Genomic DNA, 24062 nt, shown 5'->3' with positions numbered 1-24062 from the left:
TATCTGCGAATGCCAGAACTTAAGAAAAAGTGCTACATGTTGTAAACAGAGGAATCTTTTTGACACAGAGGTTTTTTTTTTTTTTTTTTTTTTTTTCTGAGATAGAGTCTTGCTCTGTCAGTCAGGCTGGAGTGCAGTGTCGTGATCTTGGCTCACTGTAACCTCTGCCTCCCAGGCTCAAGTGATTCTCCTGCCTCAGCCTCCTGAGTAGCTGGGATTACAGGCACACGCCACCATGCCCAGCTAATTTTTGTATTTTAAGTAGAGACAGGGTTTCACCATGTTGGGCATGCTGGTCTCGAACTCCTGACCTCAACTGATCCTCCCACCTTGGCCTCCCAAAGTGCTGGGATTACAGGTATAGAGTTTTGTCTATTTCTTAGGTCACCTCTTCCTGATTTTGTCTGTCGGTTATATATGGGACACAACAGCACAAGAAATGACCAAGTTCTACAGTAACACTATTACAATTTGTGAAAGAGCGTGCCAAAAGTGATACCCGCTCTTCTAAATGGGAATGATTTTTCAGACTCACTCTTGAAGAGGAGATAAAATGCTACTTACTGAATATCTGTGAATGTGTTTCTTCTGAAAAATTTCATGGAGTGGTAATGTGCCCATTCATTCTTGCTTGTACAACCGTCCTGGTTTATACCCGTTGTCCCAACGTAATTGTCAATAGTGTGCCTGGGCACTCACATAACTACCCTGATTTGGATGATAAATGTTATGGGTCACCTTCTAGGTGGAACAGTAAAAACCTGGATCATCAGAGTTGATAATACTCTGGAGTGAAGAGTGAATCAGCATAAAGAGACCTCAGGAAGTAACTGTTCTTATTGGGGAAAATGACATTTGGTTACTTGTATTATTGTCTGGGATGGCCTTCTACAGTTGTATGCAATATACAAGAGTTGACTGGTTACAGAACTATTTTATTGTTCTCGGCCTCAGTTCTTCATCTGTAAACTGAGGCTCTGGAATTAGAGATGTGTAAGGTTAACTGTGGCTCTTAAAAAATCCCTTTTTTTCAATAAAAAGGAAAATGCTTCTGAAGATATGGATCATGCAGACAGCAAGTTACCAGAGGGAGTATCACACTTAGCTGTACAAAATAACATTACTTCATTCAGTGGTAAAAATAAAGTGCCAGCATATGTTCAGAGCCCCCTGTGGTACCGATATTGTGAGTATTATTGCACTGAGGAAGAAACCTCAATGCACATTGATGGTTTTTATGAGAAATAATACCTCGAGTTTGGCCTTACCTTCTGCTTCATTTTAGATCTATGAACCTAACTTTTTTTTTATTTTTTATTTTATTATTATTATTATTATTATTATTATTATTATTATTTTTGCGATGGAGTCTCACTCTGTCGCCCAGGCTGGAGTGCAGTGGCATGATCTTGGCTCACTGCAACCTCTGCCTCCTGGGTTCAAATGATTCTCCTGTCTCAGCCTCCCCAGTAGTTGGGACTACAGGCGTGCACCACCATGCCCAGCTAAATTTTGTACTTTTAGTAGAGATGAGGTGTCACCATGTTGGCCAGGATGGTCTCATCTCTTGACCCGGTGATCCACCCACCTCAGCCTCCCAAAGTCTTGGGATTACAGGCGTGAGCCACTGTGCCCGGCCTGAACCTAACTGTTTGTAATGCTCCTTCCTTGTTTAACACAAAGGGGCCCTTCCTATTGCCTTCATTTCTACTTCCTTCCTAGTATCTTAAGCTATCTTTTTGTTTAAATTTGTTACCATACTTACTGAAATAGTTTTAGAACTATTCTACAAAGCTCTTCCCTGATACTTACAGAATGATCTGCCTATAGCTTTTTCAAATAATTAAAACAGCAAATCAGATTTTTAACATCACCATATATTTTGAGTCCCAACTATGAATGGGGACCTCTACCAATGCTAGAAGTATAATGGTAAACAACAACAACAACAAACTATTCCTATTTCCACAGAGTTTATGTATGAGAGGAGGAGGAGAAAGATATTAATTCAGTAATTTCCCAAGTAAAGTAGTCCCCCTTCATCGGCAGTTTTGTTTTCTGTGGTTTCAGTTCCCCACTGTTAACAGCGGCCAAAACATATTAAATGGAAAATTCCAGAAATAAACAATTCGTAGTCTTGAATTGCATGAGTTCTGAGTAGCTTGGTGAAATCTTGTTCCATTCTGCTCCATCACACCCAGCACGTAAATTATCTCTATCCAGGGTATCTGGCTGAAGAAGCCTCCTGCCCATCAGTCACTTATGAGCCATCTCAGTTATCAAATCTATTGTCGTGGTATCACAGTCATCCTGTTCAAGGAAACCTTATTTTACTTAATAATGGCCCCAAAGTGCAAGAGTAGTGATGTTGGTAATTTGGACAAGCCCAAGAGAAACTGTCAAGTGCTTCCTTTAAGTGAAAAGGTAAAAGTTCTTAACTTAACAAGGAAAGAGAGAAAAACTGTACACTGAGGTTGCTAAGATCTACAGCAAAAATGAATCTCCTATCTCTGCAAAGTTGTGAACAATGAAAAAAGAAATTCATACTAGTTTTGCTGTCATACCTCAAACTGCAAAAGTTACAGCCACCATGCATGCTAAGGGCTTACTTGGGATGAAGAGGGATTCAGTGTGTGGGTTGAAAGACATGAACAGAAACATGTTCTGATTGATAGCAACTGGCTTCAGTACTATTTGTGGTTTCAGGCATCTACTGAGGGTCTTGGAATGTATCACCTGCAGATAACGAGGGGACTACTATATGCATAAAATTGCCTCTGTGCTGAATGCTAAGCAGGAACATTTTATGGGGCTCTAGAGAGGGACTGTTTCCTCTGAAGAAGGACAGGAGAGATTCTTCTGAAGAGGTGAGACTCAGAGGCAAGGGTGAAGTGGAGAATGAAGAGCTCTGACAGAGGCTTCTGCAGGAGGCAGCATGAAGAACAGGAGCCCTGAGAGATGGGGAGTGAGCCCGGGAAAACATGGTGCCAGAGGAGCCCCAGAGGCTGGCCGGGCCACAGGGTCGAAGGTCTTCATTCTATGAATAATAGGCTCCCACTGAAAGGTTTTGAGTCGGGGCATGGCCAGATGACATCTGCACTTTGAAAAGAGCACTCTGGCCGGGCACAGTGGCTCACTCCTGTAATCCCAGCACTTTGGGAGGCCAAGGCGAGCAGATCACCTGAGGTCAGGAGTTTGAGACCAGCCTGGCCAAGATGGTGAAACCCCGTCTCTACTAAAAATACAACAATTAGCCAGGTGTGGTAGTGGGTGCCTATAATCCCAGCTATTTGGGAGGCTGAGACAGGAGAATTGCTTGAACCCGGGAGGTGGAGGTTGCAGTGAGCAGAGATTGCACCACTGCACTACTCTAGCCTGGGCAATGAAGAGCGAAATTCTGGAAAGAAAGAAAGAGAGAGAGAGAGAGAGAGAGAACTCTGTCTCCAGTGGAGGACGGCAGATTGCATAAGTGGGGATACAAGTGCACGTGAGAGGTGACCACTTGTACAGGGTAGGGGTGGGGTGGAGATATACATGGCCCAAAGTAGTGTTTAGGAAGCAAAACAGATGGGACTTTGTGATGGACTGAATAAACATGGGGGAAAGAGAGAGAGGGAGTTGTCTAGAATGTCTATGATTTGGGTACATATATTGGGAATTACCTTTTGGTGACATGGAGAACAGTGGAGGAAGACCACGTTTTCTGGTGCAAACAGAGTTTAAAATACAGTGATGTGGTGTTGAGGATTCAACTGTGTCTCTCAAAACAAAATATGTTTGAGTCCTCTAGTACCTCAGGTTGTGACCTTATTTTGAGATAGAGTTTTTACTGAGGAAATCAAGTTAAAATAAAGTCATTAGGATAGGCCCTAATCCAATATGGCTTGTGTTATCAAAAAGGGAAACCTGGATACCAAGAAAGACAGGCATAGAGGGAAGATGATATGAAAAACAGGGAGAAGCCAACTAGACAGGCCTGGAAGAGACATTTCCCTCACAATCCTTGGCAGGAATCGACACCTTGATTTCAGACCTCTAGCTTCCAGAACTGTAAGACAATAAAACTCTGCTGTTTAAGCCTCCAGTTTGCAGTAATTTGTTATGGCAGCCCCAGCAAAACAATACAGGTAGTAAATTCCAAATCACTGGAAGTTTACAGAGGAGAATAAAACTTTCAACTTAACGCCACTATTTCTTCCTTTTTCTTTTTTTTTTTCTTTTTTCATTTTTACGTCTTTTTCCTCTCATTTTATTTCATGTAGCTGTCCTCTCCTTTGTCTCAAGTTTTCTTTTAGGACTATGAGCTTCTCCAACAGTCAGTCTGTAATAAGTGGTGCGCAAAGGAGAAGGAGTGCTCCATGACAAGGCTCCCCGTGCTTCAAGAGAGTCAAGATGTAAGTGGAGCACAGTAGTGTAGATTAGCTCTACATTTGCTGCTGTGGCCAGAGGTCTCTCTGCAAAGCACTGTGAGTTGTGCTTGACTTGGACCAATCATCACTTACTCCTCTGTTGGAGGGGAGCTGGTGTTAGCAGTTAGGGCTTGCAGGACAGGCTATCCAAATAATAACAACAATTCTCCTCTTCAAGGTCTTAGAGATGGCAAAGGCAAGATAATCATAGACTACTGTGTCTTGAAGAAGAGAAAGTGAGTCGAATGCCTGTGCCATCAGCTTTATGGTAAGTTTGCAGATGATTTTGAACTTCAACAGCAATTATTAACTACTTATGTGCATACACACACACACATAATATATATATACTATCATTAAGTATAAAAATAATCCTGAAAGTGTTTTATTACTTTACATTATATCAACCAGGCACAGTGGCTCATGCCTGTAATCCTAGCACTACAGGAGGCCGAGGTGCGTGGATCACCTGAGGTCAACATGGTGAAACCCTGTCTCTACTAAAAATACAAAAAATAACTGGACATGGTTGTGCACATCTGTAATCCCAGCTACTTGGGAAGCTGAGGCAAGAGAATCGCTTGAACCTGAGAGGCAGAGGTTGCAGTGAGCTCAGATCATGCCACTGCACTCCAGCCTAGGCCAGACATGGTCTCAAATATATATATATAATATATATTATATATAATATATATTTATATATTATATATAATATATAATATATAATATATAATATATATTTAAATATAATATATATAATATATAATATATATTATATATCATATATAATATATAATATATATATTATATATAATATATATGATATATAATATATATATGATATATGATATATTACATTATATTAAATATATATATTATATATATATTTGGAGAATATTTGAGTTGATTTACATTTCCTGTACATACTGTCAAATTTCTTAAATGTACTTTTTCTTTAAAAAATACTGCTTTAACTCATTAAGCATTGTTGAAATTTCTTAACTATAGTAATTTTTTGACAAATGAATGAATAATGAAGATAGTATATGGTCCATGAGAGTTAACAATAAATGTTTCCCGAAATGAGTAAGAATAGTTTAAAAATAAATTTACTGATTATATAATTAGTTTACATGTACTCTCTCAGAGTGAGGTTTTTTTATTTCACCAACAAAAGCTGCTTTAGTGTAATTTTCATTACACATCTTGGGAGAAATTTTTTGTGCTAGATCTAGCAAATGATTGAAGGATGAGTATGACAAAGCTTTGCCCTGGAGAAGTTCCTATATGGAAAATTTAGAGAAATAAGATCAACATCTAATTTCCTACTGTCTGTTAAGTTTCCTTAATGACTGACATATGTGTAGCATCCCGGCCTAGAAACTGGGCTGAATGAAATTTTTATTTTTAATTATTATTAAAAACTCTATTATACAGTTGCGAAATACATTATTATCCCGAAGAGATTTGTTCTCTTTGCTAAATAAGCTGTGTTAATTACAGACAGGAAAGTTTTGAAGAATTGTTGGCTGGGCTATTTTTTTTTTTTTTTTCCCTAGACGGAGTCTTGCTCTGTCACCCAGGCTAAAGTGCAGTGGTGCAATCTCGGCTCAGTGTAACCTCCGCCTCCTGGGTTTGAGTAATTCTCCTGCCTCAGCCTCCTGAGTAGCTGGGATTACAGGCACGCACCACCACGCCCAGCTGATTTTTTTTTTTTTTGTATTTTTAGTAGAGACAAGGTTTCACCATATTGGCAAGGCTGGTCTCAAACTCCTGACCTCGTGATCCACCTGCCTCGGCCTCCCAAAGTGCCAGGATTATAGGCATGAGCTACTGTGCCCGCCTTGGCTGGACTATTAATTGCTTTCTATCTACCAAGAAATCTGGGCAATGGGATGTCTCATCTAGGCTTATTTAGTCCTCAAAGCCTGCTTATCAAAAAGGTGGAAGCCTGCTTATCAAAAAAGTGGGTCATTTTGTCCCCAGATTAAGATTTCTGAAATTTTCCAACTCAAATCACTGTTAAAAATATTAATTTGTTTTACACTAAATGGATGTTGAGTATCTCTCTTTAATTTTCCCCAAAGTTAGCTTTTTAAATTCAAATTGGGCATGTCTACAACAAAATAATTTTAGATAGCAGTACATGGTGTTGCTGGCACACATAACTCTTGCTACTGTTGCTACCTTCTGCTAATGTAACTAGATTAGCTTCTTCTCTCTTTGAAATAGATAAAAATCTGAGTCCATTCTGGATATCATAGATGTACGAAAGAGGTGGCGAGGGTACTGGAGCTGATATTGTAGCCCATTTTTATTCCTACTGTAACTTGTAACAATCTGTTTTTTTATAAGAAATAATTATTAATATTGATAATAATGAAGGAGAAATTTAGGATGGCAATCTGAATAACTGGACCAGAATTCTAGTGTTAAATGTAATCAGTCAAACTCAAGAAAGATTTGAATAAATGTACTAATTTTATTCTCTTTGAATTAACTCAGCAAGGGAAGATATCAAAATAAGCAACCTAATAGATAAAAAATATGATTTAATTTCTTAAAAGTACACTACTTGAGGGCATGGGATACCTTTATATTTATATTTTTGTATTTCTCCATTCCCATTGCATTCGCTAGTAAAGTGGCACAAACTAGTGCTGGATAAAAAAACAGGAAAGATAGCACTTATTTGATTGCTTCTTGCAGGCAAATGCTTTTTAAATGTTAATGGAGACCCAGATCACATAAAGAACAATGTAAGGAAGCAAAGAGAGAATTAAAAAACTGATAGCAGATTTGTGTTCTGAGATGTGAGCCCGAGGTGTGCCATTGCAGGCTGGATGAGATGGGTAGACTGTTCATTTCCAGATTTCCCTACTGTATTTTTATGCCTAACAATTACCATTCCAATGGAGGATGGAGACTATGAGCTTCATTATCAAGAAATTGCGCTTGTCAGCACTTAAGTGGAATGTTTGAGGAAGGTTAAGATGAATGGACCTGAATGTTTATCATTACCAAATTTTATAAATTTGATCCAATTCTGATTTTAAAAAGTATACATTTCCCATTTGTTCTTTATTTATAGAAACAGAAACATTCTCTCTCCTCCTACAGACCATGCAGTGTGGCAGAGTGACTGATGATCTATAGCACAGGGTGGATATAGCTGATGAGATTACGGGAGTCATCACAGGGCAGCTTCATTAAGTTGGACCTGAAAGAAAAGTATATATATTTTCTCCTCTTTTGCTAAACCAGGCAGGCCCTATTTGTTACATACTCAAGGTTATAATCCCAGGCACCACAACACAGTAACACAGGCAGATGCCCCGTAAGATACATTAGCCATTAACAGATGTGATCTTTGTGTGCAATAGGTGCAAAATGGTACACGTACATAATCGGAACGCTGCCATAGAGAAACCCTGTGAGATAAAAGTTTATCATAATTCAAAATAGGAAGGTTCAAGAAAATATGCTATAAACGTAGGTGTTAAGACATTTCAAAGAGGGAAAATCAGTTTTCGGTTCCTATTTTTGTTTTCTAAGTGGTATGAAATGAGTTGCTTGAGTCTGTCCGGGAGATTGGTCGGTGTCCATATTCAGAAGGAGTGTTTTTCTTTACTTACAAACTAGTAAAGTAGCTATATTATATTAATAATGTTCTTGGGATGTGAGAAGTGATGGTTATGTACTGAGAAATATTTGAACTGATCTGATCTTGTAGTAAAGAATCAAAGCCAAAGAGTTTTGCTCAGTAGATCAGGGTAATGTCTTATGGATTTTTGTATCACTTTCAATACTTAGCATGGTGTCCTGCATAAGATATTTTCTCAATAAGCATCTGGTATATTTTTAAATGAAAAAAAAAAAAAAACTTACCTCTCCAAATAAACAAACAGAAAATGAAGTGTTTTTCAGCACTTCCTTATTGGAATACTGAGGCTAAATAATATAGCCAATTCCAGCAGCTACTGAAACTTCAGAAAATATTTAACTCAGTTTTCAAAATAAATAAATTCAAATTAGATTGAATAAGACTTGCTTAGGCTAAATTGTTGTTCTGGGCTCAATGGGCACTGCCTATTAACTAAAGAGCAAACAAGATCTTTAAAACTTTTTTTGAGATTAAAGTGCATTTAAGAAAGTTTTGAAAAGGTTGGAGGATGAATACAAACCACATAGTATCATTAGGCTGCCAAATTATTCTCTCTAGTAAAAACAGACGGCAACTTACGTTTCCCTTATTTGAGGCTCACAAGTGTGTCCGCGACTATAATGACCTTGATATAAAGACCTTACACATCTCGAAGCAGAATTAAAAACAGAAGTCACTGTTACTAAGAGATCACGAAAATCTAAAAATATACACAAAATCTACAAATCCAACTCAGCCAAATCCAAGAGCTCTTCAGCATTGTGTATTTCTTTATGTTTCAAAGTAGTGTATGGGGGCAAAGAGGACCAAAGACCTATCCCTAAATAAAATCTTTCTATACGAAGTGAGCATACAAAGTAAAATTAAAAACAATAATAATAAAGACAGACAATACTGAACAATATGGGGAGAGAAATTTCCATTCTATACATAATTTACCTTAGGTAATTTTCTTTATAAAAAATTGAATAAAGAATTCCCATAAGAATTCTTCTGCCATGAGGAATGGCATCAAATATATCTGAACCATGTCACTGTAGTGATGATGGCTGGAATTAAATGATGCAAAATTTAAACCTGTCTTACACGGCAGCCTTCGATATTTCCAGAGTATAGACATTTACCAATTCAAAGTGTTTTCCGATACATAGTTACATGTTACTCTCAAATGTCTATGTGAGTTATATGACAGATATCATTATTCCTCTTTCACAGAAGAAAAATAAAAGACTGGGAGGTGTCCCAGAGTTTATAAATATTCGTGCCAGGAAGAGAAACCCGAACTTTTCCCCTTACCTACTACACAAACTAACCACCTGCCTTATGGGATAAAAGGTAGCCTAGTTCTCGGGGGGAATTTATTCATTAATTGTACAGGCATTCATTTGATGCTTTTTTCCTACCTAGATAAAATAGACGGCTTGGCTGCACTTGAATTTTGTGGGTACAGCTTTCCTTACATAAGGACAATTGTGCGTAGCGAGCTGAAGAGACAGCAGGAGAGCAGAAGGAAAGCTTGTTTGGCATAAATCATGAATGAGAAATAAGCTATTGTGAGATAGAAAAGAAGCCGTGCCTGGAAGGAGGCAGCAAGGCAGAAGGGACAGGCTCCAGCAGAGGCCCCCACCTCAAAGTGCATGCTTTGGGGCCAATGAGACATGGGTTTGCATCTGGGCCTCTACTTACAAGGTGCATATCCTTGAATAAGTGGTTTATCGTTGTTTCATAGAAGTTTTTGCCCACCTTTGTGTTGTTCACATAAACTGCAGAGTTCTTTTAAATTAACAATGTATCGACTAATGATATACATTCTTTTTATTTAAGACAATTCCCCCAGGTGCTAGAAAAAAATGGAAATTCTATTTCCAATTAAGTTTTGAATTGAAAATATAGAGAATGATTTGACTGCTTTTAAAAGCAAATTCAGTCAGCAGCAAATTCTTGGAAATAAAAGGGAGCTTTTATAAACATAAGCATGAAATTTAGTCAACACATGAAACCACATGGCGATTTAAAACACTTGTACTGCCAAGATTGTTTCTAAGAGTATACACAACAATTTAAGGACATATTCCTGTGATGGAATAATTGCTATTATGTTTCTGAGATAGACTCAGACCTTAGACATCCCTGACCCAGGCCATCAGTTGCTTAGTACTTGTAAAGAGAAAAGATGCCATTTGACCCAGGAAGGTATTAGATGCATTGATCCACAGAGAATAGCACATGTTACACTGTTACATTCTAAAATATGAAACCATTTGTTTTCATGGTTTTCAACTTAACTCTGCACACTGTAAGAGTAAGTCAGCAAACACAGTAAATCATCCAAACAATGCAACAGAGGAAATGAAGCCCATAGCAAGAGAAGACAGAGAGACCTGCTATATAATAACCTTTTTTTTTTTTTTTTTTTCTTTTGAAAGCGAGTCTCACTCTCTTGCTCAGGCTGCAGTGCACTGGCACAATCTCGGCTCACTGCAACCTCTGCCTCCTAGGTTCAAGCGATTCTCCTGCTTCAGCCTCCCAAGTGGCTGGGACTACAAGCTTGTGCCGCAACGCCCTGCTCATTTTTGTATTTTTAGTAGAGACAGGGTTTCACCATGTTGCCTAGGCTGGTCTCAAACTCCTGGGCTCAAAGGATCCACCTGCCTCGGCCTCCCAAAATGCTGGGATTGCAGGCGTAAGCCACTGCGCCCAGTCTATAACTTCCTTATTATCCTCATAATCCAACTGCAAATGCTTCAGATACAACTGGAGCTATCAAGACAAGCACACATTGTGTGCCTTTTAGGAGACTGTGCCAGCATTTGGTACTTGAAGACTTTTGGTAAGCTGAATAATTAAAAATCCAATGTAATTAGTTAAAACTCTGAGTCTTTAAGATAACGTTTCATAAATATTCCATGATGATTTCCCAGACATGGCTATCACTCTAATAATTCTATGACTCAGGCCAGGTGTGGTGGCTCACACCTGTAATCCCAGCACTTGGGGAGATTGAGGCGGGTGAATCATGAGGTCAGGAGATCGAAACCATCCTGGCTAACACGGTGAAATCCCGTCTCTACTAAAAATACAAAAAATTGGCCAAGCATGGTGGCGGACACCTGTAGTCCCAGCTACTTGGGAGGCTGAGGCAGGAGAATGGCGTGAACCTGGGAGGTGGAGCTTGCAGTGAGCCGAGATTGCGCCACTGCACTCCAGCCTGGGCGACAGAGTGAGACTCCATCTCAATAAATAAATAAATAAATAAATAAATAAATAAATAAATAAAATAATTCTACGACTCACGTTCTTGGGCCCTGATGTATTTTGGGAGCCCGGTGGCCCATATTGACGTCAATAATTAAATATGGCATTTTTATGCTTAAACATACTACCTAGTAGTCACGGTATCCTATAACACAAATTTATAAGTCAACTTCTTGGGCTTCATAATATTTATTTCATAAAGTGTTTCAATAAATGTATACACCTTCAAATATTTTTCATGTTACATGTTACTAAAGATATTTGCTTAAAGTTATGGGAACAGTCTTACTTAAAAATTTTTCTATCTACAGCCTTATCTACAGTACTAAATAACCTACGTTTTTCATTCCAAAAATAATATGTTTGTGATATATTTAAAAAGTGAAAGAATATAGACAAGTAGAAAATTTAAAAAATTTATATTAGTCCCTTATTCTAGCCACCCCTTCTTCCCACTCAAAAAGTTTCTATTCATTGTCTTCTAACAATAGATAAATTGCATTTCAGAGGCCCATTTTATACTGTTTGTCATAGCGATGCATAGATTAAAGATCTGACTGACTGATTTGGCATATTGTTTTCAGATTTTATATTTTGTCAACATTCCTTTTTACTGTGTACACGCAGTGAAATCTATGTAACTTTACAAGAAAGAGGGAGACTAAAATGAAAATCATAATAGACTTAAAAGGCAACTAACCTTTTTCCACCTCATTCAGATTAGCAGCTGGCAGCGACAAAGACAGAAGAGACAAAAGACTTTTTACATTGCAATACAACAGCAGAGCACAGGAAGCCAATGCGCAGCGTTCACAACAGAGAAGCAGGGGTGGGCGAGCGAACTGAAGCAAGGTTTGGATTTCTTACCTACAGCCGGGCCACACGCACAAACATGGAGAAAATGAGGCAAAAGGTAAATGCCATCACAGGGAGCTAGAGGTCTGCGTCTAAACCAGGTGATGGAACAACCAGCAGTGTTACTGTTTAAGATGGACACTGAATGGCTTGTGCATGGGCGTCAGAGATTCGGAAAACAAAGAGAAAATGGGTACACAATGGAAAATTTAAAGTGGTCTGAATATTTTCCACAAAATGTGTTCTAAGGCTTTACACACCCAATTTGCATGGAGACGTTCACTTTATGGAATTTAAGTAATCCCATTAAGTGAAAGAAGGGCTTAAAATGTGATCAACTGTGTCATACTTGTATGTGGTCCTGTAAGAATAAGAGTTAATTGAGACACACAGTCTTGATATAGCAGATCCAGGGTTCTGACTGTTGGGAAATATACAAAAGCACATTTTTGAATTAAACACCTAAGTTAACACTACAGCCTAAAAAAAGTGTCCATTTTTTTAAAAAACAGGGGTGCCATATTTATAGTTTTTATTTGCATAGGTGTTAGGTTTATGTTATTTCAGGAATTCCTTGGAAATTTAGCTCCAAGAAATGTCTCGTCTTTAGAAAGAAGATGATCATGATTTTAAAAAAATAACCAAACAAAAAATCAAAATCAACAAAATCTCTCAAGCTACAATTAAAACCTTAAATTTAATTTTAAAATTATTTGTTTAACAATTCTGAAGTCCTACTTTCTTAATAGTATAGGGATGTTAATTTAGATTCATAGTGAATTCAACTTTTCAAAAGTTAATCTTACCTAAAATATACTAGTAATCGGCAGTCATGCATTACACAACTGGAAGCACAGATGATGAACTGGAGTATATGGAGAATGGTTTTGGTGACTAGGGTGGTGAAGTTATAGCAATATTTAAATAACAGAAAAACAGTACTTGTCCTTACAATTCATGCTGTCAATCCCCGGAGCAGGAAAGAGCAGAGAATTTTCTCCTCTAACAAATCACTAACTACTTACTGTGATATTTTGGTCACATAGGGCTTAAATAATGTTTAATAAATTCCCCATTGGTGGCTCATTTTATTTTAAATATTTCTAGTCACGTTTTGTAGTCTGTTCATCACATCATAACTTCTCTGTCAGATTGCTCTCAGATCTCTGAATTTGTTTCCATTGACATAATGTCCGTTCTGACTCTTGACATAGGTGTCAAATACAAAAACTGTCACCATAATAATTTACAAGCTTTTTTTCTGTAAGGCATTATTTGTTCTTATTAAACAGAGTTCACTTCTCATTGTATGCTTTCGGGATATAAAATAAAAAATTTTCAAAGGAAAAATCAACTTGTTACTAGGATGATTTTTAAACACTGACAACACTATTATATTCCCTGAGCATAGCAGGGCTTCTGCTCCCAGATCTCATGCTCATTAATCAGATTCCAAACTCAAATTTAAAACCATATAATCACATTATAAGAAAATTCCTCCTTAACTGCAGACTTGGATGAAGTAGGATATAAAACTCTAGAGCCTCATTCATACTTCCCCATAATTAAAGGTCACTTATGTGTCAATGATTTCAAAATCCGCAGATGGTTGTTTGAAATTTTGTAAATGAGCTCATTTCATGTGTGCACAAAAATACTACAATTAATAGATGAGTTATACATTTGCCCCATTTAGATATCTTCTCTCATGCCAAATTGTCAAACTCTTCATGGCCCACAAGACCCATTCCAAAGATAAAATGGTCATATCTTCATGTTCTGTACGCCATGCACTTTCTGTTTAGTATTTTTGTTGATTCTTTGCCCAAATTAAGGCAAACTGACATTTGCAATAGTTATAAGTAAAAAGACTAAAACAGTCCCAGTTCTTGTGGAGAGCCAAATGGCTCTTGACAGATACTCATGGCAAGTTCCCAGATGACAGCTTTTATAGATGTCACATTTTGGCTAAAAAATGGTTTGGCTAAGCTTTAGGTATTTATGATATGTTTCAAAGAAAGAGATCTGACACAGTTGGGGAAGTGAGGCTTCATAACACTTCTCCAAGGAAACTGCTCTGAAATGACACTTAGAATAGGAGAAAACATGTGTTCAAGAGGAGCAGGTGTAGGGAGGGAGCTGGGGAAATGAAGGGTGAGCAGGTGAGACAAAGACTCAAAAGAAATGGATAAGAATAAGGAATAGCAAATGTAAAGTCAAAGCAGGAGGACTCCTCCAAACCAACTCAAGAGTCCTCAACCACCTTCTAGAAATTTTATTGTCAAAAAGACACATAAGAACCTGATTGCAGTTGTGCTCCAAAGCCTAGGTTTTCATCAGGAAATATATATATACATATTCATGTATATATTCCTGGTTCTGTGCATTGGTTAGGCAAAGCTTGCTTGAAATGCTTGGGTCCAATTTGTCTGGTGCAGTGACAGTGGCTTGGTTTAAGGAGGCCTCCAAAATTAACTGGGTTCTTAAGCCCTTTCTATAATGATCAGGAAAATGATGGAAAAAGAGAATTATTCTATCCTAAGAAGGTACCAGGTAGCAGATTTTAGTGCAAACATCGGGCTTCTTGGAGAAGTCTAAATTAGCCCATCCAATGAAGTTAAATTCTTAGGTAGCTCAAAGGGCTCCAAGTCAAGTTTCTGAGGTGTGATAACATTGGTAATACTAGTGTGAAAATGAAAGCTACGTAACACCTACATTCTTTCCAGATACTCTAGAAAGGTGCATGTTGAATATACTTGCTATTCTTTGTTTATGTAAAATATCAAATAATGCTAAAATTCCACCCACTAAGCAGTCGAAGGGCTGTAGACAACTACTAGAAGACTTGGTAATATAGCACGTTCAAATTTCTACTGGAAACTTAGTATGCTATTACTGCTTTACATGACATTGGGTGCTTTATTGGTGCCAAAAAAATAAAAATTAAAAATAAGACCCTAGAAAAGGCAGCCTTCAGAGTCACTCAAACAGATCTGGGTTGCCAAAACCGAGCCTCATTATTCTACCTAGCATTTTCCCATCAAGAAAGGTACCTAGTAAAGTTCAGTTTGGGTATTCCATAAAAGCTTCCATTTTAATAATTTTCCAACAAATCCCTGGGAAAATTTAATTATACAGATGTATGTTCATCTTTCATGTTATGAGATGTTAACTCCAGTCACCTGCATTGTAATTTCATCCTTTGATTTTCTCGCTATGTATTAAATTATATGAAAACAGATATAGTAAATGAAATGCACCCAGAAAATGAAAACGGTAACTTTGAGTAGAGTGACCAAAATTACTTCTCCATTTTTTTCTTACAAATAAAGTGTACAACTTTCTTGTTTTTCCTTTGTCAATGTTAAGTGATTTATTAAAGGAAAAAGAGCATATCTATGAAGTTTCTAATTCGGAGCCACAAAAATAAAAATAAAAAATCAATTCTGACAAAACAGACAAGTCATAAACTTGATGTTGACTTTAGAGCAAATTGGTTTGAATAGGGAGGAAGTTTAGCAATTAATACTCTAATGAGATGTGTCATCCAAAGAATCAAAAGTGTTAGAAAAAAGGTGATAGTCTTATAAGACTATCCAAAGTGCTCAATATCTTCCTGACTTTTATTTTGAGGGACATGGGTTACTAGAGGCAAACACTCACTAGCGAAGACACAAGTATGAAGACAAATGATCTCAAAAGCTTAATTATGTTTTGGCTATTAAATAAATGTCCTCTTTTCACACAGGTACTAGGGGTTGGTTTGCACAGGGAAAATGGTTTGCACAAAAATGCCATTTAATTGTGGGACTAAAAGCTTTAGCAAAATAGCTTCTTTTATTACTGGATAGCGTGGCTTTATAATAGATGCATATGTTTGAACAGAGATTCCTGGGTCTTTGGTTAGCTGAAACTATCTTTAAGTCCTTATGTTATTTACATTACATCTGATTTTCAAGACACCTGCCATTTATCAAATAAAAAAAGATTTACTAAACATATATAACATAGTTCCAATGATGCTTTCAAACAGATATACTGATCGAAGGCAAAATATTTCCTATTATTTGTACCTGTATACTCAGGTGGGCAAAGGCATGTGTAGTTATTAATGCCATCGACACATGTAGAATTATTTTCACAGTCATTATCTTCACAATCATCAACGTTGACTTCACAATTTTCTCCTTCAAATCCATCAGCACAAATACACCTGAATGCCAGAGGAGAAAAGGCAAAAAACATCTTTTTGTTGCATTTTAAAGTCATGTGGTCTAAATATTGAAAAAAGCATAATTACGTTCATCAAACATAGAGCTTTTAACTACCAGAAATTGATTTTTTAAAATGCTTTTAACTGACATGTTGTAAACATCAATTTAAGGTAATATCCACCAAAGCAGAAACCCTTCAAAAAATAAAATTTATGCCAGTTGCAAGAAGGCAAATGGTTCCATGGTCTTAAAAGTCAACAAACCCACTGTATTTGCAGGTCTAAAACACAAGCAGTTTTATTTCACAGCCCTAGATATCTTAATCTTGAGTTGTGCTCTAATAAAATAATTCAGGCTTCTTTGCTCATAAATGAAGAGGAACTGCTTCTGATCTTTAAAATTGCAACATCTACTAACATACTTATAATGTCCTTGATGTTTTGAAAAAAAAAATCCGAAAACAAAATTTTGTCTTCCTTGCAATTACAAAATGTGAATGTTCTCTTTGTCTTAAATACAATCCTTCCTCTGGCATAAAACTATCTTGAGTATGTATCGAATAATTTTTGAGCAAAGTCTAGATGAATAAGAGAGAACTTCATAATAGAATGCAGCAATGAAGTCTATTTCTTCTAAAAAGTGAAATTCTAACAAGTTTTAGTAGTATATTAGCATTCTTATGTGACATTATTAGTGTCATTTAATAAAGAGCTCCAGTTCATAATTCATGAAGTACATCTGAAGTAATTGTACCATATGATTAAATAACTCCAGATTAAAATCGTTCACAGCAAGTCTGTCTACTTACATTGTGTCTTGGAAATAAATCGTTAATTTTCTGTTTCAGTGGGACCTATATCTTGTCATTACACACTGTCTGTTAAAGCAATAAGCAAAACAACAGATGAATATATGACTAGCAGTAGGGGACTAGTTGGCTATTAATTAGTATAATGGAGCTGATATTAATACTTTGTCTTGCCCTAATCTGACCTGATTAACCAGAATGTGCACACGTGTATGTTTGTAAATTAGTTTTGGTTTTGTAGCATCCTGTGCTGAGAATGCTGTAGTGTCTCCATTTATTTTTTATATTGCAATATCTACGAGAGGGACCAATACATATTGCCCTTTCTCTCGAATTCTTTGAAAAATACTGTTCTTTGATTTGAAAAGGAAAATGCATGTTGGCTTAGTTATCTTTGCTCCAATACTTCAGACACAGATGGTCATAGACTAATGACCTACCAGAATCCATCTTCTTCTCCTTCTTTTAAGTGGCAAGTTCCTCCATGTTTACATGGGTTACTGATGCAGGCATGAATTGGGACATCACAGTCCTGCCCCTGGAGAAGAAGGGGCAAGTATAGTCGAGTAAAGTAGTTCTCAGCACATACAGAAAGCACAGTAGAATAATAAAGGCACACCAAGAAAAGTTATGCTCTCAAACTGTGACTCTTAAAGTGCTTTTACTTACCTTGAAACCATATGGACAGGTGCATCGGTAAAAGTCAACTGGATCACTATTACATGTGCCATCATTTTTACACGGATTTGATAGGCAGGGGTTACACTTAGCTAGAATATTGACATCCACAGGACCTGAAAATTAATTCAAAAATATAAGCAACTGATGCTCTTCCAGTTTACTTTTAATTACTTGTATGCCTTAATGTAATGGTAAATTTCATATAAAATTATTATTGGTCACATATCTATATGTGTCTCTCATCCATGACAAGCCAGAAATCAGCATCCTCCAATGATGTTCAAGAATGCAACAGGAGGCCTTCTCAATTGGATGTACTGTGAGCCTCTCTGAAGTCAGTGTGGGACTCTGAGTTGGTATCTGATGTTAATGGTGCCAGTGTCACAGAGTCCCCTCATGGGCTGACTAGTTTATGTGGATGTGTTTCTTGGCCATTGTCTGTACTTTAACCTCCTGCTTCATGGACATGCCTATTGTCAGTCCCAGAGAAGACTACGTGTGTGGGTGTGGTGTGGGGTGAGCAAATTTTAGAAATAAGTAGAACTTTAACACTGTAATTAAATACACAATACAATGCACCTGCCCAGGTAACATTGACTCAGTAGTACGACTTTCATATAGGAGATACAAAACAGTGCCACTCTATGCATATAGAAATAAACCAAAAGTGTAACCTTCATTATCATCTCCCTCATTTCCTTTTGATTCGGTTTATTTGTTGGTTCATTTGCACAATATGTGATGGGTGATGTTTCTGTATCTTCCTCTCCAAAAAGAAAACATCTGTGAAACAATCTTTATTTGCAAAATCATGTTTTGGGAGACATCTTTAAAAGACTTCAAGAGCCGTAAGGTCTCGATTAAATGCATATTTAGCCACAGCCATTTTCCTTTGTTCACAAATACTTATTGGACAAATGACTAACAATGTGGAAATTGTACTGTCCTCAATAAAAGTATGTTCCACCTATGATACTTTGTGCATTCTGTGTGAGAGCTCACCACAGGGCCTTTTGGCAAATGTGTCTGAAAAGGACACTGACATCTTTATATATAAAACACATACATTTCTTACTGTCAACATTAATTATATTTCACTCTGTAGTATTTCTCTGTAGTTCTTTATCTTCACTGGAACAAGCAGCAATAATTCTAATTGCACATTTTATCACATGCAATTTCTAGCAAAGTTACGTGGATAATTACAGAGCAGCTCTGCACCCCCACCATTACTGCTCTAACCTTCTAAGGTGCCTTCACCAAAAAGCTATGTAACTTCTACTCACATAAACTACCTGCATCAAATTATTCTACAGATTACAGCCCACGCTTGAGTTGTTGATCTACTGAAAGAAACTCATGTATGTAAGAGAACATGAATAAATATGGTGGCCACAGAGATTCATTGTATCTCTTCATATCCTTTACCCTGGGAAATACTAGCACATATTCAAGTAACAGTATTGAATTAAAATCCATGAAAATGATAGTGTCCTGTAGTGTTTAGCTTTTCTATCGATTAAAAAACTCTTGAAATGTATCCACATAGAAATTGTTTTTTGTTTGTTTGTTTTTAACCATTAGGAGAAAATTAACTGTTCCTAGGATGACCGTATTAAGGGAAAGAGGTGGTGCTTACTTCTTCTAGTGATGCCTCAGTCACTAGGAGAGACTGTGCCAGTGCTAATGTCCCTTACATTTTGTCTTGGTAACTAGAATAACTAAAGGAGTCTCTATATCAAATTACAGCTGGGAAACTGCTGGCATTAATTCTGAAGTAAAGTAAGCTCCATAGAAATTTAATTTCTCTCCGCCCTCCCCAATTTATTTATCAATTAAGGGCAAAAAACTTAGCTATTCAGCACACTGCAGAAATGAATGGTGACAGTGAAAGCAGTTAGTTAAATTAGCATAATACCTAACAATAAATGGTTTTGAGTTTGCTAAAGTTATATATGAGTCAGCAAGAGGAAAGAAAATAGCTCATTGCTAGCAGATCCCTTAATAGTTTACAGGAAAGAACCTAACTCAGAACAAAGGCGTAGGATGGAACGGTGAAGAATGTATGCCAGCAAAACAGCAAGTCAGCAAATGCAACGACTATAAGCATTTATCTGGCCACATCCCAAGGCCTCGAGAAAAAATGTCTTTTGGCCTGTTACTGTGCTTTCAACCTTGTAAGGCTGTGGTTTAAATAAAAGGAGTTTGGGGTTGGCAGTTTGTAAGTTCATCCTGTGGAATGTGACATGTTCCAAAAATTATGTTTGAGTAATTAGATGAGAAATTAAGAGATTGTCTTAGGGAAGAAAATGGAATACACTTTGAAGAATTTAATCGAGTATACTGGCAGCATCATTGCCTGGCTGAAGTAGTTCATGTTCATTTTACCACGTAGTGGGGATTTATTTAATAAATGTCCACCGGACCATATCTGATTAATAATCACTATCTAATTTCTTTGCATTTTATTCCAGACCAAATTTGGTTTTCCACAGGGATAATTATGCTGAATTATTTTCATATCTGGAATTTGTTATGGGAGATTGTTGCCTCCTCATATATATTCAGTTTAGCTAAAAAAAAAATCAAGATAACAAGCATTCTCATACACTCAGGACTCTTTTAACAATTTCTTAAACCTGCTGAACTGATTGTGGCATAGGGTTTGGGAATATAGCAAAATACTGAGTTCCAACTTCTTCAGGTTGGTAAAGCTCATGACTACCAACTTTACCAAAATGGTAAAGTTAGCTATCATTCTATTTGCTTCTTGTTTTTCATATCTTTTAAAACCCAGTTATTCAACGATCATTTCTTATTTCTAGCACTTGAGTTTGAGTGAAGGGTAATACAAAAGATGTTTGTAAGTCAAACAAATTCCACATAGCAGCCTCCTCTCGTATCTCTAAAGGTCTAAATATGATATAATTTCTTTTCCTATTTTATGTAGCTTGTAATTCTCCTTAACCAAAAATCCTTTTCAGAATGTGATTTTTACATCTACCTGGTTTATCTAAATCCTCTTGTTTCTATAGTCTAATCTCTTAAAATGATATTCTTTGCATCTGGCTCTCCTCCCATTCATCTCCCTGTCCATATTTTGCCCTTCTAAGTCCATCTTCTGTCTTCTATTTGCATTCAACTTGTGATTCATTTTCTATCCACTACACTTTCTCAGAGCACCTCTCCCGGAATCTTTTTATTCAAGGAGAATGACAACTTTAATCTGTTTATACAATAAGGAGATGATATCAGAGCTAAAGAGAGATGCCAAATAAAGTCATCATAAAATGAGGGAAGAAGCACACCTCTCCATGAGCAAGCCAACAGTTGGCAGAATTTTCCACACTTGATCAGTCCTAGGTGAAAAGATGTCCATAATATGTAGCAATCTTGGGCATAGGATCTGAAATCCACCAACCCAAGTTAAACCCAGATTTACTGCTTAAGTGTGTGGTATTAGGATAATGGCAGCCATTCCAATAGGTTGTTTTAAGATGTCAATGAATGTCAAGGAGGGAACCTAGTGAGATCAAATACAAAATTACGGCAAGTACTGACACTCTTTCTTAGACTTCCAGAGAGTTGGAATAGGTAGGAGGAACAAAAAGTGTTTTATTTAAAAGGAGAAAACCAGTCATTTTCTTGTTTGTCCAAATTTCAACACAGACAAAGGCAAATTAGATCTTGCTGTTTATCTATTCATCACAGTCTCCCTGAGAGCCTTCTATATATGCTAGGAGCTGCTCAAATTTGGGGAAACTACAGGGACTATTAGGAAACCCATGGGAAATAGAAGTGGGCACCGGGTACAACACTGAGAGTTAATGACTTTAAGCTGTTAGGGAAAGCAACTGTGATTTACAAATTAGGTGTGGACAAGCACCAGAAATAATAGTACACCTTTAAGAAACAGAAGAGGTTCTCTTTGTTCTTTCATTGCTGCTTGGTAAAGAACTGCGATCTTTAAGCTTTTCTCCTTTCTAAAGCTAACTGTTTCCAAGAAATGTTAACACATTATTAACAAATTAGCTTTCATGAGATGTGTGCCACGGAGGGGAAAGGAAACGTAGCTTCAGGGATAAAGATCTTTACTAATATCACTGAAATGAAGGAGAACAGTCGAGGTGAACTGGATTGATTTAAGATTCGGTTTTGATTAAGAGAGCACTATAGTATTAGCTATATGGGTGGAGGTGTGGTTAGCTTAATAATTCAAAGGGAAAATGAGAAGAAAGTTTGGTTAACAATCTGTCTCTGTCAGTTACTTTAATCTTTAATGGAAGAACTGTTGGACCTCGAATCCATTAAAGCCTGTAGGCAGACTAGCTTACTTCACTAAAATCACTAGTTATGCACCTGACACCACTATTGCTACCCAGTGAGTACTGTATCTCATTTTGATTTATTACCAAAAGCTCCAGACAAAAACTTCTAGCTATGTTCTAGAATCTGCCTTCATTCTGGCATCCCTTGGAAACATGGGTCAAATAACAAAATCCTCTAGCACTGCCCTTGTATCAAGCCAGAGGTACATCAAAGGCAACTCAGGAAAACATCCTGGGGATATTTGATGTTGGGTATAATTAACTAAAAGAAGGTTTTTATTTAAAACCAATGCTTTTACGCTCCACTTGCAATTACATTATGGCATTTCTCAAGTTTTATTAATAATAACAAATGCATATTTGTTAACAACATTCCATCATTAATTTATCAAATATTTACTGAGCATCTACATTGTGCCAGGGACTAGGCCAGATTTTCAGAGACCAAAGACAAGTGAAATGCCTGAATTTCTGAAAAAACTTACAGTTTAGCAGGAGAGACAAACATGTATCAATTAGAGAGTGGATGTGGGGAATGAGAATGCATGTCTTAGAATATGTGTTTCAAGTTTCTGCAAGCCATCAAGGGAGAAGAATCCACTAAGTGAATGGAAATATGAATGTGAAGTTCTTAAGAAAAGCCATGGCTAGAAATTTAAAGGCATGGATTGAAATCTACTGAGAATTTGATAGGGCTAAAGATAGAACGCTACATGTCTACATGAAAAAGTGGGTGAAAAAATAAAAGGAATGAGGAAGCCAAGAGATTGTAGAGGAAGGAGAAGTGGCCACCAATGTCGAAGATGTAAAGAGAGCAAATAAAGATAAGTAAAAAGAAGCCACTAAATTGGCAAGATAGAAGATCCTGGTGTTCTAGTTTCAGTGGAGGGGTGGAGACGATCTCCAGATGACAGAGGTTAAAATCCTGTAAATTTGCATTGTAAAAATCGTTAGCTAAAAACACAAAGGCTAAGTTACTACACCTTTTGGATTACCAGGCTTGGCCATTCGCAACACTTACATGTGACTTTGGGCCACTAAATGAACTTCCTGAGCCAAAATTAAATGGAAAGGGCAATAATTATAAAATCTTTGCATTGGAGAGAATATGGATGTAAAACATATAAGAACAGAGCATTAATTGCTAGTTCTCTTTACCTATTAAAATAAATATCTGTTAAGTTTTTCCCAGTGTTTTAAGTTTTAAAAAGTATAATAAAAGAGCCCCCCCTTTTTTAAATGGTACGTTTAGCAGATTACCTTATCCAAACTTGAATGTTCTCTTTAGCCAATAAGCAAATCAAAACCTCCAAAATCTAAGGTAATTTCCAAGATACAACTATGTACTAGTAATACTAAATCTGAAAACGTAAAAAAGATTTGACCAAGTTCTAAATAATGCTTCAAAACTGATCTAACTGATCAGTTTTGAATAATTATTATTCTAAATAATGCTTCAAAACTGAATTTTTCATTGCTTTAGGTTGGGCTCAATTATTTAATCACCTTCATACTTAATTCAACGACTAAGGACAATATCAATAATTTTAAGACACAGAACAAAAGCTCCCACTCAAGCCTATCAAAAACTCGTCCAAAATGGAAAATGTCGATCTTGCTAAGAAAAACAGTAATATTACAATGTTATTGCTGAGAATTGTGAAGTTTTTCACAGGAATTCCAGAATCTAGAGGATTCCTAACATATAAAATTAGAGGAAGAGATCAACCATGGCATGCTAAATGTTGATTATCATGGGTTATGCCAATGTTTCAGGTTTCTTTGATCCTTCAGCTGGCCTTTACAAATGAAGTAATGAGGTACATTCAGCATCATATCCTGGCCTTT

At 36.9% G+C, this 24062-nt stretch overlaps 1 protein-coding gene across 4 annotated transcripts in view; it reads right to left on the bottom strand.

Moving 5' to 3' along the window:
• SLIT2 (slit guidance ligand 2) overlaps positions 1 to 24062 on the bottom strand; it is a 368351-nt gene that overhangs the window by 35429 nt on the left and 308860 nt on the right. For all 4 annotated transcript variants that reach the window (XM_019025924.4, XM_019025925.4, XM_055385658.2 and 1 more), the window contains 3 exons: positions 17875 to 17999; positions 17646 to 17743; positions 16257 to 16396 (listed from right to left, as the gene is read on the bottom strand). In XM_019025924.4, coding sequence (XP_018881469.1) covers positions 16257 to 16396; positions 17646 to 17743; positions 17875 to 17999 — 363 coding nt within the window. The remainder of the gene's footprint in view (positions 1 to 16256; positions 16397 to 17645; positions 17744 to 17874; positions 18000 to 24062) is intronic.

Source organism: Gorilla gorilla, chromosome 3 (genome assembly GCF_029281585.2).
Source record: "Gorilla gorilla gorilla isolate KB3781 chromosome 3, NHGRI_mGorGor1-v2.1_pri, whole genome shotgun sequence".
Classification (NCBI taxonomy): domain Eukaryota; kingdom Metazoa; phylum Chordata; class Mammalia; order Primates; family Hominidae; genus Gorilla; species Gorilla gorilla.
This window is presented reverse-complemented; position numbering and strand designations above follow the sequence as displayed.